The sequence below is a fragment of the Triticum dicoccoides genome, chromosome 2A (genome assembly GCF_002162155.2).
Source record: "Triticum dicoccoides isolate Atlit2015 ecotype Zavitan chromosome 2A, WEW_v2.0, whole genome shotgun sequence".
NCBI lineage: Eukaryota > Viridiplantae > Streptophyta > Magnoliopsida > Poales > Poaceae > Triticum > Triticum dicoccoides.
This window is the reverse complement of record NC_041382.1, coordinates 43815366-43842481: the sequence shown is the minus strand read 5'-3', so window position 1 is coordinate 43842481 and position 27116 is coordinate 43815366. Positions and strand designations below refer to the sequence as shown.

The 27116-nt window shown below is 48.4% G+C and overlaps 3 protein-coding genes across 3 annotated transcripts; 1 reads left to right on the top strand and 2 right to left on the bottom strand.

The window, feature by feature from the left end:
- Positions 1-16112: 16112 nt before the first annotated feature.
- Positions 16113-18727, bottom strand: LOC119353089 (telomeric repeat-binding factor 2-like). The gene is made up of 5 exons (XM_037619669.1): positions 18117-18727; positions 17541-17935; positions 16745-16899; positions 16568-16634; positions 16113-16485 (listed from the first exon to the last, which is right to left on the bottom strand). Exons 1-5 carry the CDS (start codon positions 18589-18591, stop codon positions 16444-16446), a joined length of 1134 nt encoding a protein of 377 aa, XP_037475566.1. The 5' UTR covers positions 18592-18727; the 3' UTR covers positions 16113-16443.
- Positions 18727-21314, top strand: LOC119357548 (receptor-like protein kinase THESEUS 1). Its single transcript, XM_037624462.1, has one exon. The coding sequence runs from the start codon at positions 18736-18738 to the stop codon at positions 21160-21162; it is 2427 nt and encodes an 808-aa protein (XP_037480359.1). The 5' UTR covers positions 18727-18735; the 3' UTR covers positions 21163-21314.
- Positions 21315-21631: 317 nt separating this feature from the next.
- On the bottom strand, positions 21632-27116 carry LOC119353088 (2-oxoglutarate dehydrogenase, mitochondrial-like). Its single transcript, XM_037619668.1, has 9 exons — positions 26981-27116; positions 25304-26884; positions 24548-24774; positions 24127-24459; positions 23422-23668; positions 22997-23125; positions 22688-22903; positions 22474-22597; positions 21632-22117 (listed from the first exon to the last, which is right to left on the bottom strand). Exons 2-9 carry the CDS (start codon positions 26843-26845, stop codon positions 21882-21884), a joined length of 3054 nt encoding a protein of 1017 aa, XP_037475565.1. The 5' UTR covers positions 26846-26884; positions 26981-27116; the 3' UTR covers positions 21632-21881.

The following is a 27116-nucleotide window of genomic DNA, read 5'->3' as shown; positions in this document are numbered from 1 at the left end:
AGAGTCTTCACATAGTTGCATAATTATTCAACTACTCATTGATCTTCACTTATATCTTTTGGAGTAGTTTGTCTTTTGCTCTAGTGCTTCACTTATATCTTTTTAGAGCACGGCGATGGTTTTATTTTGAAGAAATATATGAACTCTCATGCTTCACTTATATCATTTTGAGAGTCTTTAAACAGCATGGTAGTTTGCTTTGGTTATGAATTTAGTCCTAATATGATGGGCATCCAAGAGGGATATAATAAAAACTTTCATATAAAGTGCATTGAATACTATGAGAAGTTTGATACTTGATGATTGTTTTGAGATATGAAGATGGTGATATTAAAGTCATGCTAGTTGAGTAGTTGTGAATTTTAGAAATACTTGTGTTGAAGTTTGTGATTCCCGTAGCATGCACGTATGGTGAACCATTATGTGACGAAGTCAGAGCATGATTTGTTTATTGATTGTCCTCCTTATGACTGGCAGTCGGGGAAGAGCGATGGTCTTTTCCTACCAATCTATCGCCCTAGGAGCATGCACGTAGTACTTTGTTTCAATAACTAATAGATTTTTGCAATAAGTATGTGAGTTCTTTATGACTAATGTTGAGTCCATGGATTATACGCACTCTCACCCTTCCACCATTGCTATCCTCTCTAGTACCGCGCAACTTTCACCGGTACCATAAACCCACCATATATCTTCCTCAAAACAGCCACCATACCTACCTATTATGGCATTTCCATAGCCATTCCGAGATATATTGACATGCAACTTACCACCGTTCCATTTATTATGACATGTTTCATCATTGTCATATTGCTTTGCATGATCATGTAGTTGACATTGTATTTGTGGAAAAGCCACCGTTCATAATTCTTTCGTACATGTCACTCATGAGTCATTGCACATCTCGGTACACCGCCGGAGGCATTCATATAGAGTCATACTTTGTTCTAGTATCGAGTTGTAATCATTGAGTTGTAAATAAATAGAAGTGTAATGATCATCATTATAGAGCATTGTCCCAAAAAAGAGAAAGGCCAAAAAAAGAAAATAAAAAGGGGCAATGCTACTATCCTTTTTCCACACTTGTGCTTCAAAGTAGCACCATGATCTTCATGATAGAGAGTCTCCTATGATATCACTTTCATATACTAGTGGGAATTTTTCATTATAGAACTTGGCTTGTATATTCCAATGATGGGCTTCCTCAAAATGCCCTAGGTCTTTGTGAGCAAGCGAGTTGGATGCACACCCACTTAGTTTCTTTAGCTTTCATATACTTATAGCTCTAGTACATCTGTTGCATGGCAATCCCTACTCACTCACATTGATGTCTATTAATGGGCATCTCCATAGCCTATTGATACGCCTAGTTGATGTGAGACTATCTTCTCCCTCTTTGTCTTCTCCACAACACCATTCTATTTCACATATAGTGCTATGTCCATGGCTCACGCTCATGTATTGCATGAAGATTGAAAAAGTTTGAGAACACCAAAAGTATGAAACAATTGCTTGGCTTGTCACCGGGGTTGTGCATGATTTAAATACTTTGTGTGGTGAAGATGGAGCATAGCCAGACTATACGATTTTGTAGGGATAACTTTCTTTGGCCATGTTATTTTGAGAAGACATGATTGCTTAGTTAGTATGCTTGAAGTATTATTATTTTTATGTCAATATTAAACTTTTGTCTTGAATCTTATGGATCTGAATATTCTTGCCACAATAAAGAGAACTACATGGATAAATATGTTAGGTAGCATTCCACATCAAAAATTCTGTTTTTATCATTTACCTACTCGAGGACGAGCGGGAATTAAGCTTGGGGATGCTGATACGTCTCCAACGTATCTATATTTTTTGATTGTTCCATGCTATTATATTATCAACTTTCGATGTTTTATATGCATTTATATGCTATTTTATATGATTTTTGGGACTAACCTATTAACCTAGAGCCCAGTGCCAGTTTCTGTTTTTTCCTTGTTTTAGAGTATCGCAGAAAAGAAAAATCAAACGGAGTCCAATTAACCTGAAACTTCAAGGAACTTATTTTTGGACCAGGAGAGTCCCAGGCTGCCCACGAGCGTGGGGGCGCGCCCACCCCCCTGGGCAGGCCCCCCTGCCTCGTGGACAGCCCGGAGATCCACCGACGTACTTTTTCCTCCTGTATATATACCCACATACCCTAAAAACTTCAGGGAGCACAATAGATCAGGAGTTCCGCCGCCAGAAGCCTCCGTAGCCACCGAAAACCAATCTAGACCCGTTCCTGCACCCTGCCGGAGGGGGGAACCCTCACCGGTGGCCATCTTCATCATCCCGGCGCTCTCCATGAAGAGGAGGGAGTAGTTCTCCCTCGGGGTTGAGGGTATGTACCAGTAGCTATGTGTTTGATCTCTCTCTCTCTCGTGTTCTTGAGGTGGTATGATCTTGTTGTTGTTGGGGAACGTTGCAGAAAACAAAAAATTTCCTACAGTTTCACCAAGATCCATCTATGAGTTCATCTAGCAACGAGTGATTGGATGCATCTACGTACCTTGTAGATCACGAGCAGAAGCGTTCAAAGAACGTGGATGAGGGAGTCGTACTCGACGTGATCCAAATCACCGGAGATCCTAGCGCCGAACGGACGGCACCTCCGCGTTCAACACACGTACGGTCAGCGTAACGTCTCCTCCTTCTTGATCCAGCAAGGGGGAAGGAGAGGTTGAGGAAGATGGCTCCAGCAGCAGCACGACGGCGTGGTGGTGGTGGAGCTGCAGTACTCTGGCAGGGCTTCACCAAGCTCTATGGAGGAGGAGGAGGTGTTGGAGAGGGAGAGGGAGGCACCAAAGGCGTAGGTAAGAGGTCCTCCATCCCCCCCACTATATATAGGGGGCCTAGGGGGGGCGCCGGCCCTAGGAGATGCAATCTCCTAGGGGAGGCGGCGGCCAAGGGGTGGGGGGCTTGCCCCCCAAGCAAGGGGCGCCCCCCTTTAGGGTTTCCCCACCCTAGGCGCATGGGCCCTAGGGGGAAGTGGCGCCCCAGCCCACTTTGGGCTAGATCCCTTCCCACTTCAGCCCATGGGCCCTCCAGGATAGGTGGCCCCACCCGGTGGACCCCCGGGACCATTCCGGTGGTCCCAGTACAATACCGGTGACCCCGAAACTTGTCCTGATGGCCGAAACAGCACTTCCTATATATAATTCTTTACCTCCGGACCATTCCGAAACTCCTCATGACGTCCGGGATCTCATCCGGGACTCCAAACAACATTCGGGTTACTGCATATACATATCCCTACAACCCTAGCGTCACCGAACCTTAAGTGTGTAGACCCCACGGGTTCGGGAGACATGTAGACATGACCGAGATTGCTCTCCGGTCAATAACCAACAGCGGGATCTGGATACCCATGTTGGCTCCCACATGCTCCTCGATGATCTCATCGGATGAACCACGATGTCGAGGATTCAAGCAACCCTGTATACAATTCCCTTTGTCAATCGGTATGTTACTTGCCGAGATTCGATCGTCGGTATCCCAATACCTCGTTCAATCTCGTTACCGGCAAGTCACTTTACTCGTACCGTAATGCATGATCCCATGACCAGACACTTGGTCACTTTGAGCTCATATTGATGATGCATTACTGAGTGGGCCCAGTGATACCTCTCCGTCATACGGAGTGACAAATCCCAGTCTTGATCCGTGTCAACCCAACAGACACTTTCGGAGATACCCGTAGTATACCTTTATAGTCACCCAGTTACATTGTGACGTTTGGTATACCCAAAGTACTCCTACGGTATCCGGGAGTTACACGATCTCATGGTCTAAGGAAAAGATACTTGACATTGGAAAACTCTAGCAAACGAACTATACGATCTTGTGCTATGTTTAGGATTGGGTCTTGTCCATCACATCATTCTCCTAATGATGTGATCTCGTTATCAATGACATCTAATGTCCATAGTCAGGAAACCATGACTATCTGTTGATCAACGAGCTAGTCAACTAGAGGCTTACTAGGGACATGTTGGTGTCTATTATTCACACATGTATTACGATTTCCGGATAACACAATTATAGCATGAATAAAAGACAATTATCATGAACAAGGAAATATAATAATAATGCTTTTATTATTGCCTCTAGGGCATATTTCCAATAGTCTCCCACTTGCACTAGAGTCAATAATCTAGTTACATTGTGATGAATCGAACACCCATAGAATTCTGGTGTTGATCATGTTTTGCTCTAGGGAGAGGTTTAGTCAACGGATCTGCTACATTCAGGTCCGTATGTACTTTACAAATATCTATGTCTCCATCTTGAACATTTTCACGAATGGAGTTGAAGCGACGGTTGATGTGCCTGGTCTTCTTGTGAAACCTGGGCTCCTTGGCAAGTGCAATAGCTCCAGTGTTGTCACAGAAGAGTTTGATTGGCCCCGACGCATTGGGTATGGCTCCTAGGTCGGTGATGAACTCCTTCACCCAAATTGCTTCATGTGCTGCCTCCGAGGCTGCCATGTACTTCGCTTCACATGTAGATCCCGCCACGACGCTTTGCTTGCAACTGCACTAGCTTACTACCCCACCATTCAAAATATACACGTATCCGGTTTGTGACTTTGAGTAATCCAGATCTATGTCGAAGCTAGCGTCGACGTAGCCCTTTACGACGAGCTCTTCGTCACCTCCATAGACGAGAAACATTTCCTTAGTCCTTTTCAGGTACTTCAGGATATTCTTGACCGCTGTCCAGTGTTCCTTGCCGGGATTACTTTGGTACCTACCTACCAAACTTACGGCAAGGTTTACATCAGGTCTGGTACACAGCATGGCATACATAATAGAACCTATGGCTGAGGCACAGGGGATGACACTCATCTCTTCTATATCTTCTGCCGTGGTCGGACATTGAGTTGAGCTCAATTTCACACCTTGTAATACAGGTAAGAACCCCTTCTTAGACTGATCCATATTGAACTTCTTCAATATCTTATCAAGGTATGTGCTTTGTGAAAGACCTATGAGGCATCTTGATCTATCTCTATAGATCTTGATGCCTAATATATAAGTAGCTTCTCCAAGGTCCTTCATTGAAAAACTCTTATTCAAGTAGGCCTTAATGTTGTCCAAGAGTTCTATATCATTTCCCGTCAAAAGTATGTCATCTACATATAATATGAGAAATGCTACAGAGCTCCCACTCACTTTCTTGTAAACGCAGGCTTCTCCATAAGTCTGCGTAAACCCAAACGCTTTGATCATCTCATCAAAACGAATGTTCCAACTCCGAGATGCTTGCACCAGCCCATAAATCGAGCGTTGGAGCTTGCACACCTTGTTAGCATTCTTAGGATCGACAAAACCTTCCGGCTGCATCATATACAATTCTTCCTTAAGGAAACCATTAAGGAATGCCGTTTTGACGTCCATTTGCCATATCTCATAATCATATAATGCGGCAATTGCTAACATGATTCAGACGGACTTTAGCTTCGCTACCGGTGAGAAAGTCTCATCATAGTCAACCCCTTGAACTTGTCGATAACCCTTAGCGACAAGCCGAGCTTTATAGATGGTCACATTACCATCTGCGTCTGTCTTCTTCTTAAAGATCCATTTATTTTCTATGGCTCGCCGCTCAATGGGCAAGTCAGTCAAAGTCCATACTTCGTTTTCATACATGGATCCTATCTCGGATTTCATGGCTTCTAGCCATTTGTCGGAATCCGGGCCCGCCATAGCTTCTTCATAGTTCGAAGGTTCACCGTTGTCTAACAACATGATTTCCAAGACAGGGTTGCCGTACCACTCTGGTGCGGAACGTGTCCTTGTGGACCTACGAAGTTCAGTAGCAACTTGATCTGAAGTTTCATGATCATCATCATTAATTTCCTCTTTAGTCGGTGCAGGCACCTCAGGAACATTTTCTTGAGTTGCGCCATTTTCCGGTTCAAGAGGTAATACTTCATCAAGTTCTACTTTCCTCCCACTTACTTCTTTCGAGAGAAACTCTTTCTCTAGAAAGGATCCATTCTTGGCAACAAAGGTCTTGCCTTCGGATCTGAGGTAGAAGGTATACCCAATAGTTTCTTTAGGGTATCCTATGAAGACGCATTTTTCCGACTTGGGTTCGAGCTTTTCAGGTTGAAGTTTCTTGACATAAGCATCACATCCCCAAACTTTTAGAAACGACAGCTTAGGTTTCTTCCTAAACCATAATTCATACGGTGTCGTCTCAACAGATTTCGACGGAGCCCTATTTAAAGTGAATGCGGCAGTCTCTAAAGCATAGCCCCAAAAAGATAGCGGTAAATCGGTAAGACACATCATAGATCGCACCATATCTAATAGAGTGCGATTACGACGTTCGGACACACCATTACGCTGAGGTGTTCCAGGCGGCGTGAGTTGTGAAACTATTCCACATTTTCTTAAGTGTGTGCCAAATTCGTGACTCAAGTATTCTCCTCCACGATCTTATCGTAGGAACTTGATTTTTCTGTCACGTTGATTCTCAACCTCACTCTGAAATTCCTTGAACTTTTCAAAGGTCTCAGACTTGTGTTTCATTAAATAGATATACCCATATCTACTCAAGTCATCAGTGAGGGTGAGAACATAACGATAGCCACCGCAAGCCTCAACACTCATTGGACCGCACACATCAGTATGTATGATTTCCAATAAGTTGGTCGCTCGCTCCATTGTTCCTGAGAACAGAGTCTTGGTCATTTTACCCATGAGGCATGGTTCGCACGTGTCAAATGATTCGTAATCAAGAGACTCTAAAAGTCCATCTGCATGGAGCTTCTTCATGTGTTTGACACCTATGTGACCAAGACGGCAGTGCCACAAGTATGTGGGACTATCATTATCAATCTTACATCTTTTGGTACTCACACTATGAATATGTGTAGCATTATGCTCGAGATTCATTAAGAATAAACCATTCACCATCGGAGCATGACCATAAAACATATCTCTCATATAAATAGAACAACCATTATTCTCGGATTTAAATGAGTAGCCATCTCGTATTAAACGAGATCCTGATAGAATGTTCATGCTCAAACTTGGCAGTAAATAACAATTATTGAGGTTCAAAACTAATCCCGTAGGTAAATGTAGAGGTAGCGTGCCGACGGTGATCACATCGACCTTGGAACCATTCCCGACGCGCATCGTCACCTCGTCCTTCGCCAGTCTCCGCTTATTTCGCAGCTCCTGCTTTGAGTTACAAATATGAGCAACTGCACCGGTATCAAATACCCAAGAGCTACTACGAGTACTGGTAAGGTACACATCAATTACATGTATATCACATATACCTTTCGTGATGCCGGCCTTCTTGTCCGCTAAGTATTTGGGGCAGTTCCGCTTCCAGTGACCACTTCCCTTGCAATAAAAATACTCAGTCTCGGGCTTGGGTCCATTCTTTGGCTTCTTCCCGACAGCTTGCTTGCCGGGCGCGGAAACTCCCTTGTCGTCCTTCTTGAAGGTTTTCTTACCCTTGCCTTTCTTGAACTTAGTGGTTTTATTCACCATCAACACTTGATGTTCCTTTCTGACTTCTACCTCTGCTGATTTCAGCATTGCAAATACTTCGAGAATGGTCTTTTCCATCCCCTGCATATTGAAGTTCATCACAAAGCTCTTGTAGCTCGGTGGAAGCGACTGAAGGATTCTGTCGATGACCGCGTCATCCGGGAGATTAACTCCCAGCTGAGTCAAGCGGTTATGCAACCCAGACATTGTGAGTATGTGCTCACTGACAGAACTGTTTTCCTCCATCTTACAGCTGAAGAACTTGTCGGAGACTTGATATCTCTCGACCCGGGCATGAGCTTGGAAAACCATTTTCAGCTCTTCGAACATCTCATATGCTCCGTGTCTCTCAAAACGTTTTTGGAGCCCCGGCTCTAAGCTGTAAAGCATGCCGCACTGAACGAGGGAGTAGTCATCGGTACGTGCCTGCCAGGCGTTCATAACGTCTTGTTCTGCAGGGAGAACAGGTGCGTCACCTAGCGGTGCTTGTAGGACATAATCTTTCTTGACAGCTATGAGGATGATCCTCAGGTTCCAGACCCAGTCCGTGTAGTTGCTGCCATCGTCTTTCAGCTTGGTTTTCTCTAGGAACGCATTGAAGTTGAGGACTACGTTGGCCATTTGATCTACAAGACATATTGTAAATATTTTAGACTAAGTTCATGATAATTAAGTTCATCTAATCAAATTATTCAATAAACTCCCACTTAGATAGACATCCCTCCAGTCATCTAAGTATAACATGATCCGAGTTAACTAGGCCGTGTCCAATCATCACGTGAGACGGACTAGTCAACATCGGTGAACATCTTCATGTTGATCGTATCTTATATACGACTCATGCTCGACCTTTCGGTCTTCTGTGTTCCGAGGCCATGTCTATACATGCTAGGCTCGTCAAGTCAACCTAAGTGTTTGCATGTGTAAATCTGTCTTACACCCGTTGTATGTGAACGTTAGAATCTATCACACCCGATCATCACGTGGTGCTTCGAAACAACGAACTGTCGCAATGGTGCACAGTTAGGGGGAACACTTTCTTGAAATTATTATGAGGGATCATCTTATTTACTACCGTCGTTCTAAGTAAACAAGATGCAAAAACATGATAAACATCACATGCAATCAAATAATAATAGTGACATGATATGGCCAATATCACATAGCTCCTTTGATCTCCATCTTGGGGCTCCATGATCATCTTGTCACCGGCATGACACCATGATCTCCATCATTATGATATCCATCATCGTGTCTCCATGAAGTTGCTCGCCAACTATTACTTCTACTACTATGGCTAACGCGTTTAGCAATAAAGTAAAGTAATTTACATGGCGTTTCTCAATGACACGCAGGTCATACAAAAAATAAAGACAACTCCTATGGCTCCTGCCGGTTGCCATACTCATCGACATGCAAGTCGTGATTCCTATTACAATGACATGAACATCTCATACATCACATATATATCATTCATTATTCATCACAACTTTGGTCATATCACATCACAAAACACTTGCTGCAAAAACAAGTTAGACGTCCTCTAATTGTTGTTGCAAGTTTTACGTGGCTGCAATAGGGTTCTAGCAAGAATGTTTTCTTACCTATGTGAAAGCCACAACGTGATTTGTCAACTTCTATTTACCCTTCATAAGGACCCTTTTCATCGAATCCGCTCCAACTAAAGTGGGAGAGACAGACACCCGCCAGCCACCTTATGCAACTAGTGCATGTTAGTCGGTGGAACCGGTCTCACGTAAGCGTGCGTGTAAGGTTGGTCCGGTCCGCTTCATCCCACAATACCGCTGAAGCAAAATAAGACTAGTAGCGACAAGAAAGTTGACAACATCTACGCCCACAATAAATTGTGTTCTACTCGTGCAAAGAGAACTACGCATAGACCTAGCTCATGATGCCACTATTGGGGAACGTTGCAGAAAACAAAAAATTTCCTACAGTTTCACCAAGATCCATCTATGAGTTCATCTAGCAACGAGTGATTGGATGCATCTACGTACCTTGTAGATCGCGAGCGGAAGCGTTCAAAGAACGGAGATGAGGGAGTCGTACTCGACGTGATCCAAATCACCGGAGATCCTAGCGCCGAACGGACGGCACCTCCGCGTTCAACACACGTACGGTCAGCGTAATGTCTCCTCCTTCTTGATCCAGCAAGGGGGAAGGAGAGGTTGAGGAAGATGGCTCCAGCAGCAGCACGACGGCGTGGTGGTGGTGGAGCTGCAGTACTCCGGCAGGGCTTCGCCAAGCTCTATGGAGGAGGAGGAGGTGTTGGAGAGGGAGAGGGAGGCACCAAAGGCGTAGGTAAGAGGTCCTCCATCCCCCCCACTATATATAGGGGGCCTAGGGGGGGCGCCGGCCCTAGGAGATGCAATCTCCTAGGGGGGCGGCGGCCAAGGGGTGGGGGGCTTGCCCCCCAAGCAAGGGGGCGCCCCTTTAGGGTTTCCCCACCCTAGGCGCATGGGCCCTAGGGGGAAGTGGCGCCCCAGCCCACTTTGGGCTGGATCCCTTCCCACTTCAGCCCATGGGCCCTCCGGGATAGGTGGCCCCACCCGGTGGACCCCCGGGACCCTTCCGGTGGTCCCGGTACAATACCGGTGACCCCGAAACTTGTCCCGATGGCCGAAACAGCACTTCCTATATATAATTCTTTACCTCCGGACCATTCCGAAACTCTCATGACGTCCGGGATCTCATCCGGAACTCCGAACAACATTCGGGTTACTGCATATACATATCCCTACAACCCTAGCGTCACCGAACCTTAAGTGTGTAGACCCTACGGGTTCGGGAGACATGTAGACATGACCGAGATTGCTCTCCGGTCAATAACCAACAGCGGGATCTGGATACCCATGTTGGCTCCCACATGCTCCTCGATGATCTCATCGGATGAACCACAATGTCGAGGATTCAAGCAACCCCGTATACAATTCCCTTTGTCAATCGGTATGTTACTTGCCCGAGATTCGATCGTCGGTATCCCAATACCTCGTTCAATCTCGTTACCGGCAAGTCACTTTACTCGTACCGTAATGCATGATCCCGTGACCAGACACTTGGTCACTTTGAGCTCATATTGATGATGCATTACCGAGTGGGCCCAGTGATACCTCTCCGTCATACGGAGTGACAAATCCCAGTCTTGATCCGTGTCAACCCAACAGACACTTTCGGAGATACCCATAGTATACCTTTATAGTCACCCAGTTACGTTGTGACGTTTGGTATACCCAAAGTACTCCTACGGTATCCGGGAGTTACATGATCTCATGGTCTAAGGAAAAGATACTTGACATTGGAAAACTCTAGCAAACGAACTATACGATCTTGTGCTATGTTTAGGATTGGGTCTTGTCCATCACATCATTCTCCTAATGATGTGATCTCGTTATCAATGACATCTAATGTCCATAGTCAGGAAACCATGACTATCTGTTGATCAACGAGCTAGTCAACTAGAGGCTTACTAGGGACATGTTGGTGTCTATTATTCACACATGTATTACGATTTCCGGATAACACAATTATAGCATGAATAAAAGACAATTATCATGAACAAGGAAATATAATAATAATGCTTTTATTATTGCCTCTAGGGCATATTTCCAACAGTTGTATCGCAAGCTTTGCTATTATAGTTGGATCTTATGATGTTTCTCCCCCTCTACTCTCTTATAATGGATTGAGTTTTCCCTTTGAAGTTATCTTATTGGATTAAGTCTTTAAGGATTTGAGAACACTTGATGTATGTCTTGCGTGGGATACCTGTGGTGACAATGGGGTATTCTATTGATCCACTTGATGTATGTTTTGGTGATCAACTTGCGGGTTCCTCCCATGAACCTATGCATAGGGGTTGGCACACGTTTTCGTCTTGACTCTCCGGTAGAAACTTTGGGGCACTCTTTGAAGTTCTTTTTGTTGGTTGAATAGATGAATCTGAGATTGTGTGATGCATATCGTATAATCATACCCACGGATACTTGAGGTGACATTGGAGTATCTAGGTGACATTAGGGTTTTGGTTGATTTGTGTCTTAAGGTGTTATTCTAGTACGAACTCTATGATAGATTGAGCGGAAAGAATAGCTTCATGTTATTTTACTACGGACTCTTGAATAGATCGATCAGAAAGGATAATTTTGAGGTGGTTTCATACCCTACCATAATCTCTTCGTTTGTTCTCCGCTATTAGTGACTTTGGAGTGACTCTTTGTTGCATGTTGAGGGATAGTTATATGATCCAATTATGTTATTATTGTTGAGAGGACTTGCACTAGTGAAAGTATGACCCCTAGGCCTTGTTTCAAAGCATTGCAATACCGTTTGTGCTCAGTTTTATCATTAGTTACCTTGCTGTTTTTATATTTTCAGATTACAAAAACCTTTATCTACCATCCATATACCACTTGTATCACCATCTCTTCGCCGAACTAGTGCACCTATACAATTTACCATTGTATTGGGTGTGTTGGGGACACAAGAGACTCTTTGTTATTTGGTTGCAAGGTTGCTTGAGAGAGACCATCTTCATCCTACGCCTCCTACGGATTGATAAACCTTAGGTCATCCACTTGAGGGAAATTTGCTACTGTCCTACAAACCTCTGCACTTGGAGGCCCAACAACGTCTACAAGAAGAAGGTTGTGTAGTAGACATCACCCCCCAGTGCATCACTTGAGCTTGGGGGCCCACCAGCAGGCCTCTATGGCCCATTTTCTCCTACATGAAGCCATTGGCCCATCTTATCTACCAGAATATATTTCTCGTTTCCTCGGTAGCAACAGGCTTCCTTAATACTCCCTCCGTCCCAAAATTCTTGTCTTAGATTAGTCTAGATACGGATGTATCCAATACTAAAACGTGACTTGATACATTCGTATTTAGAAAAACCTAAGACACGAATTTTGGGACGGAGGGAGTAGAAAATTACAAAAAATAATCATACTACTAAGCTTAATACTTTGTTTGCAGAAATGTTGATCACTCAGCAACAAGAGAAAGTTGTGAGAGTGTATTGTGCTCCATTCTTGGGCTCAATATCTCCAATAGTATATCCTAGCTACCAATTATATAACCGAGTATTCGATTGATTGTGATCTTATTAAGGAAGTCAAAAGGCATGCCTTTGTAGAGAGGGGCCCTCAAGCACATCTTATGTTCTTTGATACTTTATGCAGAACTTTTAAAATGAAATATGTGTTTCGGGGATTTGTTTTATTGACTCTTCAAGTTTTCTCTCAAGGATGATGCGAAAGTATGGTATAATCAATTGCCATGTGGGAGCATAACCAGCTGAAAAATGTGTGCAAAGAGGTTCATAGCTAAATTCCTCCCTGGCTCCAAGATTACCAACTTACGAAGAAATCTTGCTTCCTTCTCTCAAGAAGTGGGAGAAGTTTGTATACAACCTGGGAGAGATATTCTTAAATTCTTGAATCTTAGCCCTAACCATGGTTTTGCTAAATATGTTATACTCCATATGTTCTATCATGGGATTAGCGATGAATCCAAGTCTACTCTTGATTTGAGTGCAGGTGGGTGATTCATGGCTCTAACTCTTGAAGAAGGAAAAGCACTCATCACCAACGTAGTCTTAGCCCTAGAACACATGGAGCTTGGAGCAGTGATAATAAGTCCGTCTGATTTTCATGGAGTTCATGAACAATCACCACATCCATATTGAGGAGATAGCTCGCTCAGGCTACTGAACTCGACAACTCCAAACGTCAGACATCCGCCGCCTATACCTCCCGTTTAGGTGGCACCAGCGAGATCCAGCTAAGGTAAGGAACTTCGTGCCGCGGCTGCTCCACTCTGCTGCGGTCTTTTGAACTGAACTTCGTTGCCTTCCCGCAGCAAAGCATGATTTCAAAGGATCGTTACCTTTGGAATGGGTACCTTGCTGATCGGTAGCTTTGCTTTCGAAGAATTATGACTGTTAAGGAACAATGAAATATTGAGGAACCGGTTAAGCATATTGGAAAAATCTATCATGTTGAAGACATGAAGGAATTTAAGAAAGTTACTCAAGAAAAAGGTAAACCTGTTGAACAAGTCATTAATAAAAAAGTAGATATATTTAGTATTTATTAGCATGAAGACGAGCTGAGGTAGACGAAGAATAAATTTAAGCATCACCAAGAGAATTTCAACCGAGATCTTCGGAGGTGCATTCATCATAATGAAAAGGCTATATCTTATCTCCCTGAAGAAGTAGATGGGTTGAGTATCTTCGGAGGTGCATTCATCATAATGAAAAGGTTATGTCTTATCTCCCTTAAGAAGTAGATGGGTTGAGTCATGCCGTGAAGAATCTTGATAAACATTCTCGCATGATAGAAACCCAATGCTTGCAAATATCTTTTTTTAGGGGGAAAAGCTAAGTTTTATTGATCAAATGCCACTTGAAGTGGGATATAATAAGGATCATGGGGTTGAAAACCAAACATGGCGCCCCTAGTCTAAAGAATTCAAAGACTCGGCTAAACTATCTGCTTCTTTATTTGTCGTTCGTCCTTCGAAGGTAAATATCTGAAACTCAATCGTTGACTCTTGGCCAACTTGAGAAAGATAATATTATTTCTTCTAATTGGATTGACACTCTTAGTGGTAAAATGACGCAGGACCCAAAGGATCTGAATGGTATGAGAGGGAACGAGCATTGGAGAGGAGAGAAAGTTAGAGTCAAACCCAAGAAGATGAAGAACTCCTCAACAACGACCCAGACCAAGAAGAGCCAGCTCAACAAGATGCACAAGATAATGAAGCAGAAGGGGAGAATAACAAAGACCATCGATGAAAACATGATAATAACGTAGAAGAAGCTAGCCCAGGATCTATGTTGGGAGCTGCTAGATCCGCCGCCTCGCGAGCCGTTGGATCTGACATAGATGTAGCGGGCTGAACGTCTTTTGTCCACTCTGCAACAAAGATGTTGTTGCAGAAACATTTGTAACAGAGATTGTGTTGCGAAAATTTTATGCAACAAAGATTGAGTTGTGGATTTTTTCGCAACAGAGGTTGTGTTGCGGAATTTTTTTCGCAACAGAGGTTGTGTTGCGGAATTTTTTTCGCAACAGAGGTCTTGCGGGATTTTTTTTACAACAAAGGTCTTGTTGCGGATTATTTTTTTGCAACAGAAGTTGTGTTGTGAATTTTTTTCGCAACAACAATGACGTTGGAACGGCGCCTTGCCGTCGTCAGTGTCGAGATGAAGAAGAAGGCCGCAGGGCCATGGCCTTGTCTCTTCTCACCGGAGGCAGTCACGAGCTCCCTTGCGAACTCGCACGAATATGGAGTTGTGTGGTGAGCATCTCAGAAGGGAGCGATGTGTGAAAGGAAAGGAAACGAGAGAGATGACCATGAGACATGGATAAGGTTTCTTCGATATAGGAGTAGTAGTTATGGAGTCACGGAAAGCCTCAAGAAGAAAAGACTACGCGGTCTCTCTAGAGAGATGGGGCCTTGGGACACGCGTCCAGCAACCGACATGACTGACAATCAGGCTGTAATCCGCCGGTTGGCGGATTATAGTGGCCGCGTCCGCCACCTCCGCTGCATGACACGCGTCCAATTGATGGCTTACATTGCCATTCTTTGTTGAACGCGCTTCCGAAACAGAGGCTATGTTTCAGAAAAATATGCAATGTTACAATGGTCTATGACAGGTCTAGTTTTTGCAACAAAACCTATGTTACAAAAATTTTCTGCAACAAGACCTCAGTTGCAGAAAAAATACAACAAAACCCTAGTTATATTCTTTTCCGCGACAAAACCGCCGTTGCAAAAAAAACTGCAACAAGACATGTGTTGCAGTTCTGGAGGCACGCTCGGCTCGCTTGATGCGGCAATCTGACGGCTCGCGAGCCGGCTGACATTTTCTGATCTTTCAAAAATATCAGCCCGCGGATGCGTAGCAGGCCCCTTTGCCAAATGTGTCCCAAGCAGAAAATCCAATGTTTTTTTGCATCCAAAATCATTGATTTTTTTCTTTAAAAACACCTCCCATATATATTGATGAATTAACAAGTTCTTACAATCGTTCATTACAGAATCAACCACGCAGGGCGGACACTATTACATAATCATTGATTTTAGACTCACATGCATACACAAACAAACATAAAGCAAATTTATTTTCTTTCTGTGGTGCATGTCCGTTCATGCGCACTGCACGGACGATCTAGAGTTCTAGGCCGTTTGGGTTTGGTACAACTAACTGTAACAACATGAGCAAACAAACAGAGACGTAAGGTATACTCCTAGATCACATGCGTCCTCAGCTCTCTCATGCCTTGCCATCCCTTTCTCATGCTTAACTACTAATCTGCATCCACTTACAGTGCTAATTAAGGGAGATGCATTTGTGCCAGTCAGAGAGGTGGATTGGATCTATCAAACCTGCCAAACCGACACCGGCCCACCCACCAGACACAGACGTCTGCTAGTCCTCCAAAAAACAAGACTTGGCATCAGTGACATTAACGACAAAGAAAAGATGCTACTCACAGTATTCACCAGATTGATGATGCAGACAGAAGAACAAGAAGAAGAATGGCACAGGCTCTCAAGAAGCTACAGCCAGGCATCATCATCATAATCACATACCTCATCAGTTAGTTACTTACAGAGAACATCAGATCATGGCTAGCAGAGATATCCCACATCGCCCTGTACAAGAGAAAGGTGCTGTGCTGGGCTCTCCCTCACACCACACCTGCTAGTAGGGTTGCAACAACCAACAAAAGGGCAAGATATCTCATGCCCTTTGCACCATGGCAATTTGCCGCTCTATAATCTATATACATGCGCCTACTATATGTGCCGGACATGTCTACTCGGCCGAATGGCCCTCCATATCCAGGCACATTCCTTGTTAGTGCCTCCCCATGTTCCTGAACTTGTCCTTCATATCCACCTGCGCACAGGAACCATCATTTCAGCCTCGGACGTGGTACAAACCCGAAGACAGACCGTGTCAGAAACCAAGGAATACGTACCGTCGATCTGTCTTGAAACACGTCCGGGTAGGCGATCTTGATGTCCTTCCAGTTGCCTTTACCGTACCTTCAGCAGCAGCAGACGAAAATACACCATCAGGAAGAAGTGAAGCAGAGGTTTCTCTAGGGGAGCTCTATTTTCGAAGTGAAAAGTAAGAGCGAGAAAAGACACCGTACTTGTCAACCCCATCGATCAGGGTTCTCTCTTGTATCTCGGTCCATTTCTTTCTTGTTTTGTATGGAACTGCGGGCGGAGGCCTCATCCTCCTTTCGTAATTCGGTAACCGGCGCTGATGTGGCGGCCTTTCAGAGTCGGAGTCGCCAGAATCCCACTGCATTTACAAGATGGCGGCATACGATCAGGAATACTGCACCAAGTGCAACCCAGAAAACAACCTTCAAGACGATCAGTACTAAACTGGATTTTCTTGTGTCTGCTAGCAGAGTTAAACTGCCAAATTTAAAGACGATAGTCGACAACCAGACATGTGCATTTTCAGCAAGCGTTTTTGTTGCAGATGGTGGGAAGTCTGTAGCTCAAATCTGTGGTCAGGCATTTATGTGATTATCTAAATTTGTACTTTCTAACAATATCAGGGGTTTACTTTGAGAAAACAGATATGAGATCCCTACACTGCCCTTTGCAGAGAACATCAAAATAGGAGCACGACATATTAACAAAGTGTTGACAATAACAATATGACCTAACACGATGCAAGTAGATCACACAGAACTCATTCCTCATGTACAATCAAACTTATCCATGAATAACTATGACAAGATTTATGCTAAAATGAGTTTTTATTATCCTCAAAGATAGAGAGCTAAGAAAGCTTATATGCTACCCACAGCCCCACACCAAAGTTGCTAGAAGCTGAGTGAAATTCGAACGCTATCGAGCAATTTAAACACGCATAAGCCTTGCAGCATCACATCTTGAACAGAACGTCAATAAAAGCCAAAGTGAAAGCACCTGATAAACGATTGCACTAGGTTTCCTCTCCATAAGACTAGGCTTAGGACCTGTTACTGGATGGCTCTTGTTATGGTCAGGGGCAGCCTGTCCGGTGACATGAGAAGACGTAGCTTGCTCCTTGCCCTTGGTTGCTGCGCTTGTTACCGGCTTTTCAGGAATTCGAGCATCGGTCGTTCTTTCTACTGGCTCTTGTTGATGTCGAGCGCAATCCTCTTGGGCAAGGCTAGCTTCTCCTTTTCCCCTACCAAGATGAGCTTCATCATCTTGCTGAGCACGATCACCCTCGTTCGCACCACTTGTGCTGGGCGCATTGGCCGCCTCATCAACTTGAGGAGCCTTGGATGGATCTTGCCCAAGCTTGCCTAAAATCTCACGCGCCGTCGACTCCCCTACTGCATCAACCAACAAAATGGCGTTAATGGAGATGTAATTTTTTTTCTAGCTATCTCAAAACGAGATCAGAATTCAGGACCCAGAGTCGGAGGAGGTTCGCTCAACATGATCCATGGAAATTCTGAGATTGGGAATTCTCAAGGAGATCTGGATAGGAAGGAAAGGGAATGCGGCGCTCACCGAGCCGGCGAAGCTTCTTGCGCGTGTCCTGGTCGGCGTTCGCCCACGTGTCGAGGGCTCCGGCGCCGGCGATCCGGTCGGCCTCGAGCTCGAGCTCGGAGGGAGGGAGGCTCTCCCACTCGGCGTCCACGAGGCGCCTGAGGGCGGCCACGTCGTCGCGGACGACGGCGAGGTGGTCGGGGAAGCAGGCCGCGACGCCAGGGTCGGCGAGGACGTCGCGGGCCTTGCGGAGGACCTCGCCGGAGCCGTCGGCGTCAGAGCCCGACAGGGCGGCGTCGAGGGCGCGGAGCGCGATGGCCTTGCGCAGGCGCGGGGAGGTGTGCGGGGAGACGGGCGGGAGGGCGGCGAGCAGGCCGGCGAGGAGGGAGTGGGGGACGCGGCGGTTGCCGGCGACGAACTCGAGCACGCGGAAGGCGTCGGCGGCGGCCAGGGGCGGCATGGTGGTGCTGGCCTGCTGGGTCGCCCGGGCCACCATCTCGCTCCCATTCTTTTTGTTGGGTTGGGCTCGGTCTGGGCTTGCGTATGGGCTTCGGGTTCGGCCCAACTCCGTTTCCACTGGCTCCCATTGCAGTCCAGCTCAGTGGCACTGAGCTTCAGTGAGTGAGCGAGAGATTGCGCCATGGCCGCTACCACCACCGACGCCGCCGCCGCCGGCCTGGTCCTCCTCCTCCTCATCTCCCACCTTGCGGTGGCGGTGGAGGTCGCCGGCGACCCTCTCCTCCTCGCGTGCGGCGCGCCAGCCGCCATCACCCTCCCCGACGGCCGCGTCTTCCTCCCGGACTCCAATGTCTCCATCTCCCCTCCCCACGCCTCCCGCACCACCACCACCACGGCGTCCTCGCCGCTCTACTCCGCGGCGCGCGTCTTCTCCGCCGAGGCCACCTACTCCCTCCCCGTCCCCCGCTCGCCCCACCGCCACCTCCTCCCCGTCCCCCGCTCGCCCCACCGCCACCTCCTCCTCCGCCTCCACTTCCCCCAGCCCGCGCAGTTCGCCGTCGCCGCGGGTGACCTCGAGCTCGTCTCCGTCCCCCGTCCGGCCTCTCGTGCAACCAGGGGTCGCCACCGCTACCGCGAGTACCTGCTGCCGCACCGCGGCGGCGGCCTCCTGCGCCTACTCATCTCGCCGCGCCCCGGCTCCCTCGCTCTCCTCAGCGCCGTCGAGCTCTTCCCGGCGCCCGACGCCCTGCTCCCGCTCCCGCTCAACCCGCCGGAGCCTTTCCGGCTCGCCGAGACCTTCTACCGCGTCAATGCCGGCGCGGCGCGCGGGGAGGCCTCGCTCAACGACTCCTTCTGGAGGCTGTGGGAGGGGGACGCCGCGTACCTCCTCAACCCCGCGGCCGCGCGCTCCGTCTCCGTCGACCCGGCCAGCGTTCGCTACCCCGCGGGGGCCGGCCCGCCGTACGCCGCTCCGGCCGCGGTGTACGCGGACGCGCAGGAGATGGCCGACGCAGGGGTCGGCAACCAGCGGTTCAACCTGTCGTGGGCGTTCCCCGTCGACCCGGGCTTCCGCTACTCCGTCAGGCTGCACCTCTGCGACATCGTCGGCCGCAACTCCACCGACCTGGTCTTCGACGCCTACATCAACGGCGACGCCGTGCTCAGCTCCTTCGATCTCTCCGGCAAGCTCGGGCTGTTCAACGCCTACTTCGTGGATTTCATCGCCGCCGTCCCGCCAGGGTCCGAGAAAATCTTGCTGCAGCTTGGGCCGCCTCGTCTGTCATACTCGAAGCCGAACGCCATCCTCAATGGCGTCGAGATCATGAAGCTCGGCGACCAGGAGACGGTGCGCCGTGCCGACACCCTCAATACTGCTCCGGCGGGATCAATGGCCGCGCGCAAGAAGAAGATTGCAGTTGTCACCGCCGCAACCACCGGCGGAGCAGTGCTCATCACCATCTGCATCGTGGGGGCACTGCTGCTCTTCAGGCATCGCCGAAGGAGCAAGAAACAACGGCGGTCCCTCAGCCGGCTGCCGTCCTCCTCCATAGGCCTCCACACGCACACCGGCATCTCGGCATCCAAGGTCTCAGCCGCGAGAAGCCACAGCCGCCCGTCCTCAGGGCCGTCCCTCAGCATCGGCCAGATAAGGCGGGCGACCAACGACTTCGACGAGGGCCGGGTGGTCGGCGTCGGCGGGTTCGGCAAGGTGTACAGGGGGGTCCTGGAGAACGGCACGGCGGTGGCCGTGAAGCGCGGGAACCCGCGGTCGCAGCAGGGCCTGCAGGAGTTCCGCACGGAGATCGAGATGCTGTCCAGGCTCCGGCACCGCCACCTGGTGTCCCTCATCGGGTACTGCCACGAGGACAACGAGATGGCGCTGGTCTACGAGTTCATGGCCGGCGGGCCGCTCCGGCGCCACCTGTACGGCGCTCCTGGTGCGCCCGCCACGCTCCCGCCGCTGTCGTGGAAGCAGAGGCTCGAGGCCTGCGTCGGCGCGGCCAAGGGCCTGCACTACCTTCATACCGGCGTCTCCGAGGCGATCATCCACCGGGACGTGAAGACCACCAACATCCTCCTCGACGGGAGCCTCTCCGCCAAGGTCTCCGACTTCGGGCTGTCGATGCCGGCGCCGGCCGTCGACGAGGCGGCGCATGTGAGCAACAACGCGGTGAAAGGCAGCTTCGGGTACCTGGACCCGGACTACCTCAGGCGGCAGACGCTGACGGACAAGTCGGACGTGTACTCCTTCGGCGTGGTGCTCCTGGAGGTGCTCTGCGCCAGGCCGGCCGTCGACCCGGCGCTGCCCCGCGAGCAGGCGAGCCTCGTGGACTGGGCGATGGTGGAGGGGCGGACGCTCGGCGGGCTGGAGAGGGTGATGGACCCCCGGCTCGCGGGCGGCGTCGGCGCCGCCTCGCTGCGCAAGTTGGGCGAGACCGCGGAGAAGTGCCTCGCGGAGTACGGCGCCGATCGGCCGGCGATGGGCGACGTGCTGTGGAGCTTGGAGTGCGCGCTCCGGCTGCAGGAGGCGTTCCTGAGCTCCGGCGGCGAGGGGAGCAGCGGCATTGCGTACGGCGGGCAGGGTTCCTCTGGTGGGTGGCGATGGTGAAGACGGTGCAGATGCTGGGGTGGCAACAAGGGTCTTGTCACAGATATTGGATCCAAGGGGAAGGTAGATTGTAAGGTTGGATGCTGCTGCTTGGGGGGTGGCCTGACAATTGACAAATCTGACTACTTCTTCTGCGGTTCACTACAGGTTCAGTTTGAGTGTCTCTGTTGAAATTGCTGGTGTTCTGGTTGTAAGATGATGATGCCTCCAGTGTGATTGAATGAGCGCTTCATGTATTCGCTCATATCCTTGCCTTCAGTTGCAGCTTGAAACGAGTGGAGCAGAGTTGCCTTGAGTTGGAGATTCAAACGAGTCAAGCACGGCACTTGTTTCCCTCCTTTTTCTTTTGCTATTTCTGGAAAACAAGTTCAGAAACACCCAAACGAGCATCAGTTTCTCTTATGAGCTGAAAAGCATGTGCAATTTGAGAGGCTGATGAATCCTATAGACGCACGGCTGCAAAATCACGAAAGCAAAACTGTCAGTAGAACTAGCATAATGATTCAGGAATGTTGCTCGTGCTGAGACGGGCCTCACGCCGCCTCAACAGCAAGAAGGTTCATAACAGTTGATTATTCACCACCTTCGGAGCCAAACGCCTCACAGAAGAACGAAAAAAGAGCAAAAAAAACTTGTACAGGCCAAAACTTTAAGACGGTGTGTGCACAGGCTGGACAACCCGAGCCTGCGAAGGGTTATTTTTGCGATGGTTTCCCACATCAGGGGAACTTGATCGGCTCTGGTTGCAATGCTTTCTTCACCAGCTCCGACTGCTCCTGCACGTGGACCGTCAAGAAGCCGGTGGCTGTGGCGGCCGAAGGCGCCCTGCCCACGTACTTGATGTCCTCAAAAGTGCCCCGCCCGAGGGTCTTCATGGCTGAGTAGAGGCGGGGTGAGATGTAGCTGTATGCGCCCATGTTCATTGGCTCCTCTTGGCACCACACGATCTCCGCATCTGTGTAGATAGCGCAAACATGAACAGTCATACAACTAAATATACCCGAGAGAGAAAAATGCAGCATAGAAATTTGGACAGCAACAACTGCTAGCAGACCAGCAGTAGCTACTGTGAGCAATCAGCTACAAATCAGGATTCAGGAAACCAGCCCACAAGTGCCAAAACTGACTATGGTGCTCTCTACAAGCATACTAGTAATAACAATACAGGTGTAACAAAACCAAAGCTCACTGCGAAATAAGCAATGCCACCACAGACAACTTCGCAAATGTGAGGGGAACTACTGAAAAAAAATGGCAAATGCAGGCATTCACAAAAACAATGGACTGGATTTTGAGGAGAAGGATTCATACTTGGATATCTTTTTAGCTCTCTCTGGATAAGGTCATATGGGAATGGGGAAAGTTGCTCAACCCTGCAAATAGCAACATCACTGCGCTCGGACTTTTTCCGCTCATCGTCAAGTTCATAATACACCTGCAATATGACGATTTCAAAAGGGAGTTCATACTTGCACTCAACTGGTCATTTGTTTAGCTTGATTTTGTGCTAAAAGGGAATACATACCTTTCCAGAACATAATACAAGGCGGTTAATGCCCTCCTCAACTTCCTTGTGATCGTTACGGTCCTTTATCAGCCGCTTGAAACGTGTTCCTTGCTTATCAAATCCTGGGTGCCCTTCAACATCATCAAACTCAGAGAGGTTGGATTTACACTCCTTATGCCGAAGAAGGTTCTTGGGGGCCGTCACAATCAGCGGTTTCCGGAAATCCCTATGTATCTAGATCCCACAGACAGAGTATAAGGATTATTTCATGCTAGTAGCTACATGATGACATCTCGCAAAACTTCGGCATAGTGAAAACAAACTAACCTGACGACGCAGCACATGGAAATAGTTTGCAGGGGTTGTCACATTCACAACCTGCCAGTTACACTCCTGTATCTGCTTGCGAAGTGTTGGGTCCATCTCAGGTATGACAAAAGGATTGTCATCACTCATCTGTGGAACAAATTGATAATATCCGGTAAGCAACAAACATTCAAGAACCAATCATACCACTAATCCACAAATAATGAAAACCAAGCCATCACCATAACAAGTGGAGCTACCAAAAGTTGTAAAACAAACCGTATTTTCTTGAATAGTGACAGGATATCTCAAACAGACAAACAACTATAGCATGCTAGACAATTATCAAAGAAGGATGCAAAACAGGAGGCTGCTTCTTACTGGACAGGAATAATTAGCTCCATGATACAGAAAAACAACAAGAACAACTATGTTCCATGAATTACCTGAAGGAAGCGCTCCAAACGGGAGCTGGAGTGTTCAGGACCTTGGCCATCGTAACCATGAGGCAGTAGAACAACAAGGCCAGTTTGGCGCAGCCATTTTGCCTCTCCACTACTCAGAAACTGGTCGAACATCACTTGTGCACCATTGGAGAAGTCACCAAACTGAGCTTCCCAGAGTACTAGCGAATTCGGGTTCTCCATGGAGTAGCCCAATTCAAACCCAAGAACAGCGAATTCAGAAAGTGAACTGCAAAAGGCACATTCATGTACTCAATCCCAGGCAAGAAGCAAATTCTCCTTATTCAAATTGAAACTTGTTACAGGTAAAACAGGAGCTATCTCAAAACTATATATAACTGGAATAATCTAAGTTAGAATATGAAAGGTGACAAGTTAATAAAATTAAGTGGGCGGTTCGAGGCAGCAAGTAAACGTAGAGCTTATCTAAATAATGATACTTTTATCCATTCATGTCTAAAGACAAATGAAAGTAAAGCTTATTGTTATGCTGGTAAGCTGAACAATTATATTCAATAGCAGAGATGGGCCAAATAAACCTACAGAACCAGATATAGTTTCTCCATTTTTGTCTATGAACCACCAGGGAACACAAATGATCTCATAAGCTTCCAAATTTAACAAGTGCAGATAATATTACAGCGGCTAGTAGGATGACACAAATAATAGCTCCATTAGCAGACGTACCTGTTGCTAACAGTAAACAGCTCCTCATTTTGATTCATCACAACATGATCGAGCGGGCAGTATTTCGCCCCAGTTTCCTGGTCATGCACAACCGAATGCCGGTGGCTAAAAGTTCCCCTTTCCACATCCTGTCCACTCAGCCTAACATGGTTGCCTTCAACTATGAGTGCTGCAAATGCAAGGGCTTCGGCAACAGCCCAGTCAATACCTTCACCACTCTCGATCATTGCAGCGCGCTGCTCAAAAATCTTCTTTACTGCTCTGTGGGGCTTGAAGCTTTCAGGCAGAGTAGTAATTGCTTGCCCAACACGTTTCAGTACCTCCGGCTTAACCCTGCAAGGCAAGCATTTCAATGACGATGAATGGCATAACTGTTGAAGACATAAACTACAAGCATAATCAACACAAATAATGCTGTTACCCGGTGTTGCGAACACGTGAAATTTGCTCAGGTGACTTAAAGCCAGTCCAGTAAGCAGAGAGCCAATCCCTCTTGTTGGGAACATAATCTTTGCTTTTAGCGAACTCTTCATTTAGGATTCGGTTCACTTTGTCGTGGATCCTCTGAACATCATCTTTAGTGACTTCACCTGTTTCAAGCAGTTTCTGTTCATAAAGCTTCAATGAACTGGGATGGTTCTTAATGACCTGCCAAAGAATAATTTTCATCAGAAACAGTGAAACACAGGGTGCTAGAAGCACAAAGCATCAATATCTCTACTCTTATAAAAAACGAAGTTGGTGATGATGGTGTGCCTGCCATCCTGCAATATAGGCCGTCCGATTTATATCTGACAGATAGGAAGGAAACAATGGCAATTTTGCAAAAAGATACCCACACCCCTCTCCAGATTTGCAAATAAGGCCTTCCCTCGTTCATCCTTTTCTCCCACAAGATAAACTACTCATACAAATGAGTCTTGATGCGTGCAACGCATGGGCATCTTGCTAGTCAGCATAAAAGCACAAGTATGATAGAGACAGGAACAAGATAGAGGGTAATCAGATGCAGCTAAAAAGGAATGAGAATTGAGCTGAAGCATCAATATCAGCATAAAAGCACAAGTATGATAGAGACAGGAACACGATAGAGAGGGTAATCATGTATTGATTAGAAACCTAACTACCTAAGTGGAAATGATCAACAACAACACAGATTCAGTAGCATGGGGATTACCTGATACATCTTTGGCTGTGTGAAGGATGGCTCGTCAATTTCATTGTGTCCAAAACGACGGTAGCAGATCAGGTCAACCACCACATCAGAATGGAAAGTCTGGCGCCACTCAGCTGCAAGTTCGCAGACACGTACAACAGCCTCCAGATCATCACCATTAACATGGAATATAGGGACATTCACGGCCTTTGCCACATCCGTACAGTACTGGGAAGACCTGCCGGCTCTTGGATCAGTTGTGAAGGCAACTTGATTGTTGACAACAATGTGAATGGTTCCTCCAGTAGTGTAGTTTGGAAGGGCACTCAGATGGAGCGTCTCATACACCACGCCCTGCCCAGCAAAGCTACCATCTCCATGAATAAGAATGCCCATGTTCTTTGTCCTGTCATCATCATTGGAGTAGAACTGCTTTGCACGCGTCTTGCCAATGACAACAGGGTCGACGGCCTCCAGATGACTGGGATTGGCGACCAACGACAAGTGGATCCTCTTGCCACCACGGGTGGGCCGGTCGTAGGAGGTACCCAGATGGTACTTGACATCACCGGTTCCAGTGTAGAGCCCATCCTCGCCTTCGACAGGCCTCGTCCCACCAGCAAACTCACTGAATATCTGAGACAAGGGCTTGCGGACGACGTTCCCCAGCACATTGAGCCTCCCCCTGTGGGGCATGCCAATGACAATGTTCTCGACGCCGAGATCAGCAGACCTGTCAAACATCTCCTTCATGCCGGGGATGAGGGTCTCGCCGCCCTCGAGGCCGAACCGCTTGGCGGTGGCCCACTTGGTGGCGAGGAAGTTCTCAAACTGGGTGCTCCAGATGAGCCTGTCGAGCATGACGAGGCGGCGGTCCTTGGGGTACTCCCTGGGCGCGACGGTCTCGATCTTCTCCCGGAGCCAGTTGCACTTGTCGCGGTCGGGGATGTGCATGTACTCGAAGCCGATGGGGCCGCAGTAGGCGCGCTCGAGCTTGCTGAGGATCTCGCGGAGGGTGAGCACGGGCCGGTTCTCGGAGAGGAACCCGGCCATCATCCAGACGCCGAGGAAGAACTCGCGGTCGAGGTCGGCCTCGGTGAAGCCGTAGAGGGCGAGGTCGAGGTCCTCGGGCACGGCGCGGTCGTCGAGCCCCAGCGGGTCGAGGGCGGCCTTCATGTGGCCGTTGACCTGGTAGGCGCGCACGAGGAGGAGCAGCTGCATGCTCTCCTGGATGGTCTGGCCGGAGAGGCCGGCCGTGGGGGAGGCCGCCTGGCCGAGGAAGTTGCGGAAGAAGTTGTCCCACGACTCGTCGACCGAGGCCGGGTCCGCCTCCCACGCGCGCTGCAGCTCCTCGAGGTAGACGCTGCTGGTGCCGTCGAGGAAGCTGTCGGTGAGCCTGGAGAGCGGGACGGCCCGCGGGGCCGGCGCCGCGGCCCTGCGGCGGAGCGCGGAGGTGTGGAACCCCGCGGATCGGGCGCCCGGGGTGGGGATGGTGGCGCGGGCGAGGGCCGCCCGCCGCGCGGCGTGGCGGGCCAGGCCCGTGGCGGCGCGGAGCCACGTCATTGCCGCAGTCGTCCTCCTCCCCTCGCGCTCCTCGTTCTCCTGGATCGAATCGGGCGCGGCGGGGTCAGCGAATCGATCGACGGGCGGGGCCGGGCGACGGCGGATCGGGGAGAGGGGGAGGGGATGGGGACGAACCTTGTGCGGTCAATGGCGGCGGCGGCGGCGGCGGGTTCGGCGAAACCCTCGTCGGAATCGAGGGATGGCGAGATTGTTTCGCCTTTTCTTCCCTTTTTTTGGCCTCGTCTCTGGAGATTTTGTCTTGGGGGAGGGT

What these genes read in the sequence shown, in the direction of transcription:
- LOC119357548 (XM_037624462.1), top strand. Translation starts at nt 18,736, where the DNA reads ATGGCCGCTACCACCACCGACGCCGCCGCCGCCGGCCTGGTCCTCCTC.
- LOC119353089 (XM_037619669.1), bottom strand. Translation starts at nt 18,591, where the DNA reads ATGGTGGCCCGGGCGACCCAGCAGGCCAGCACCACCATGCCGCCCCTG. An exon ending in CAAGAAGCTTCGCCGGCTCG is followed by an intron (nt 17,936 to 18,116) that starts GTGAGCGCCGCA and finishes TGGTTGATGCAG; the next exon opens with TAGGGGAGTCGACGGCGCGT. An exon ending in CTAGTGCAATCGTTTATCAG is followed by an intron (nt 16,900 to 17,540) that starts GTGCTTTCACTT and finishes TTGTAAATGCAG; the next exon opens with TGGGATTCTGGCGACTCCGA.
- LOC119353088 (XM_037619668.1), bottom strand. Translation starts at nt 26,845, where the DNA reads ATGACGTGGCTCCGCGCCGCCACGGGCCTGGCCCGCCACGCCGCGCGG. An exon ending in GTTTGGAGCGCTTCCTTCAG is followed by an intron (nt 23,126 to 23,421) that starts GTAATTCATGGA and finishes TTTGTTCCACAG; the next exon opens with ATGAGTGATGACAATCCTTT. An exon ending in TCCATGTGCTGCGTCGTCAG is followed by an intron (nt 22,904 to 22,996) that starts GTTAGTTTGTTT and finishes TGTGGGATCTAG; the next exon opens with ATACATAGGGATTTCCGGAA.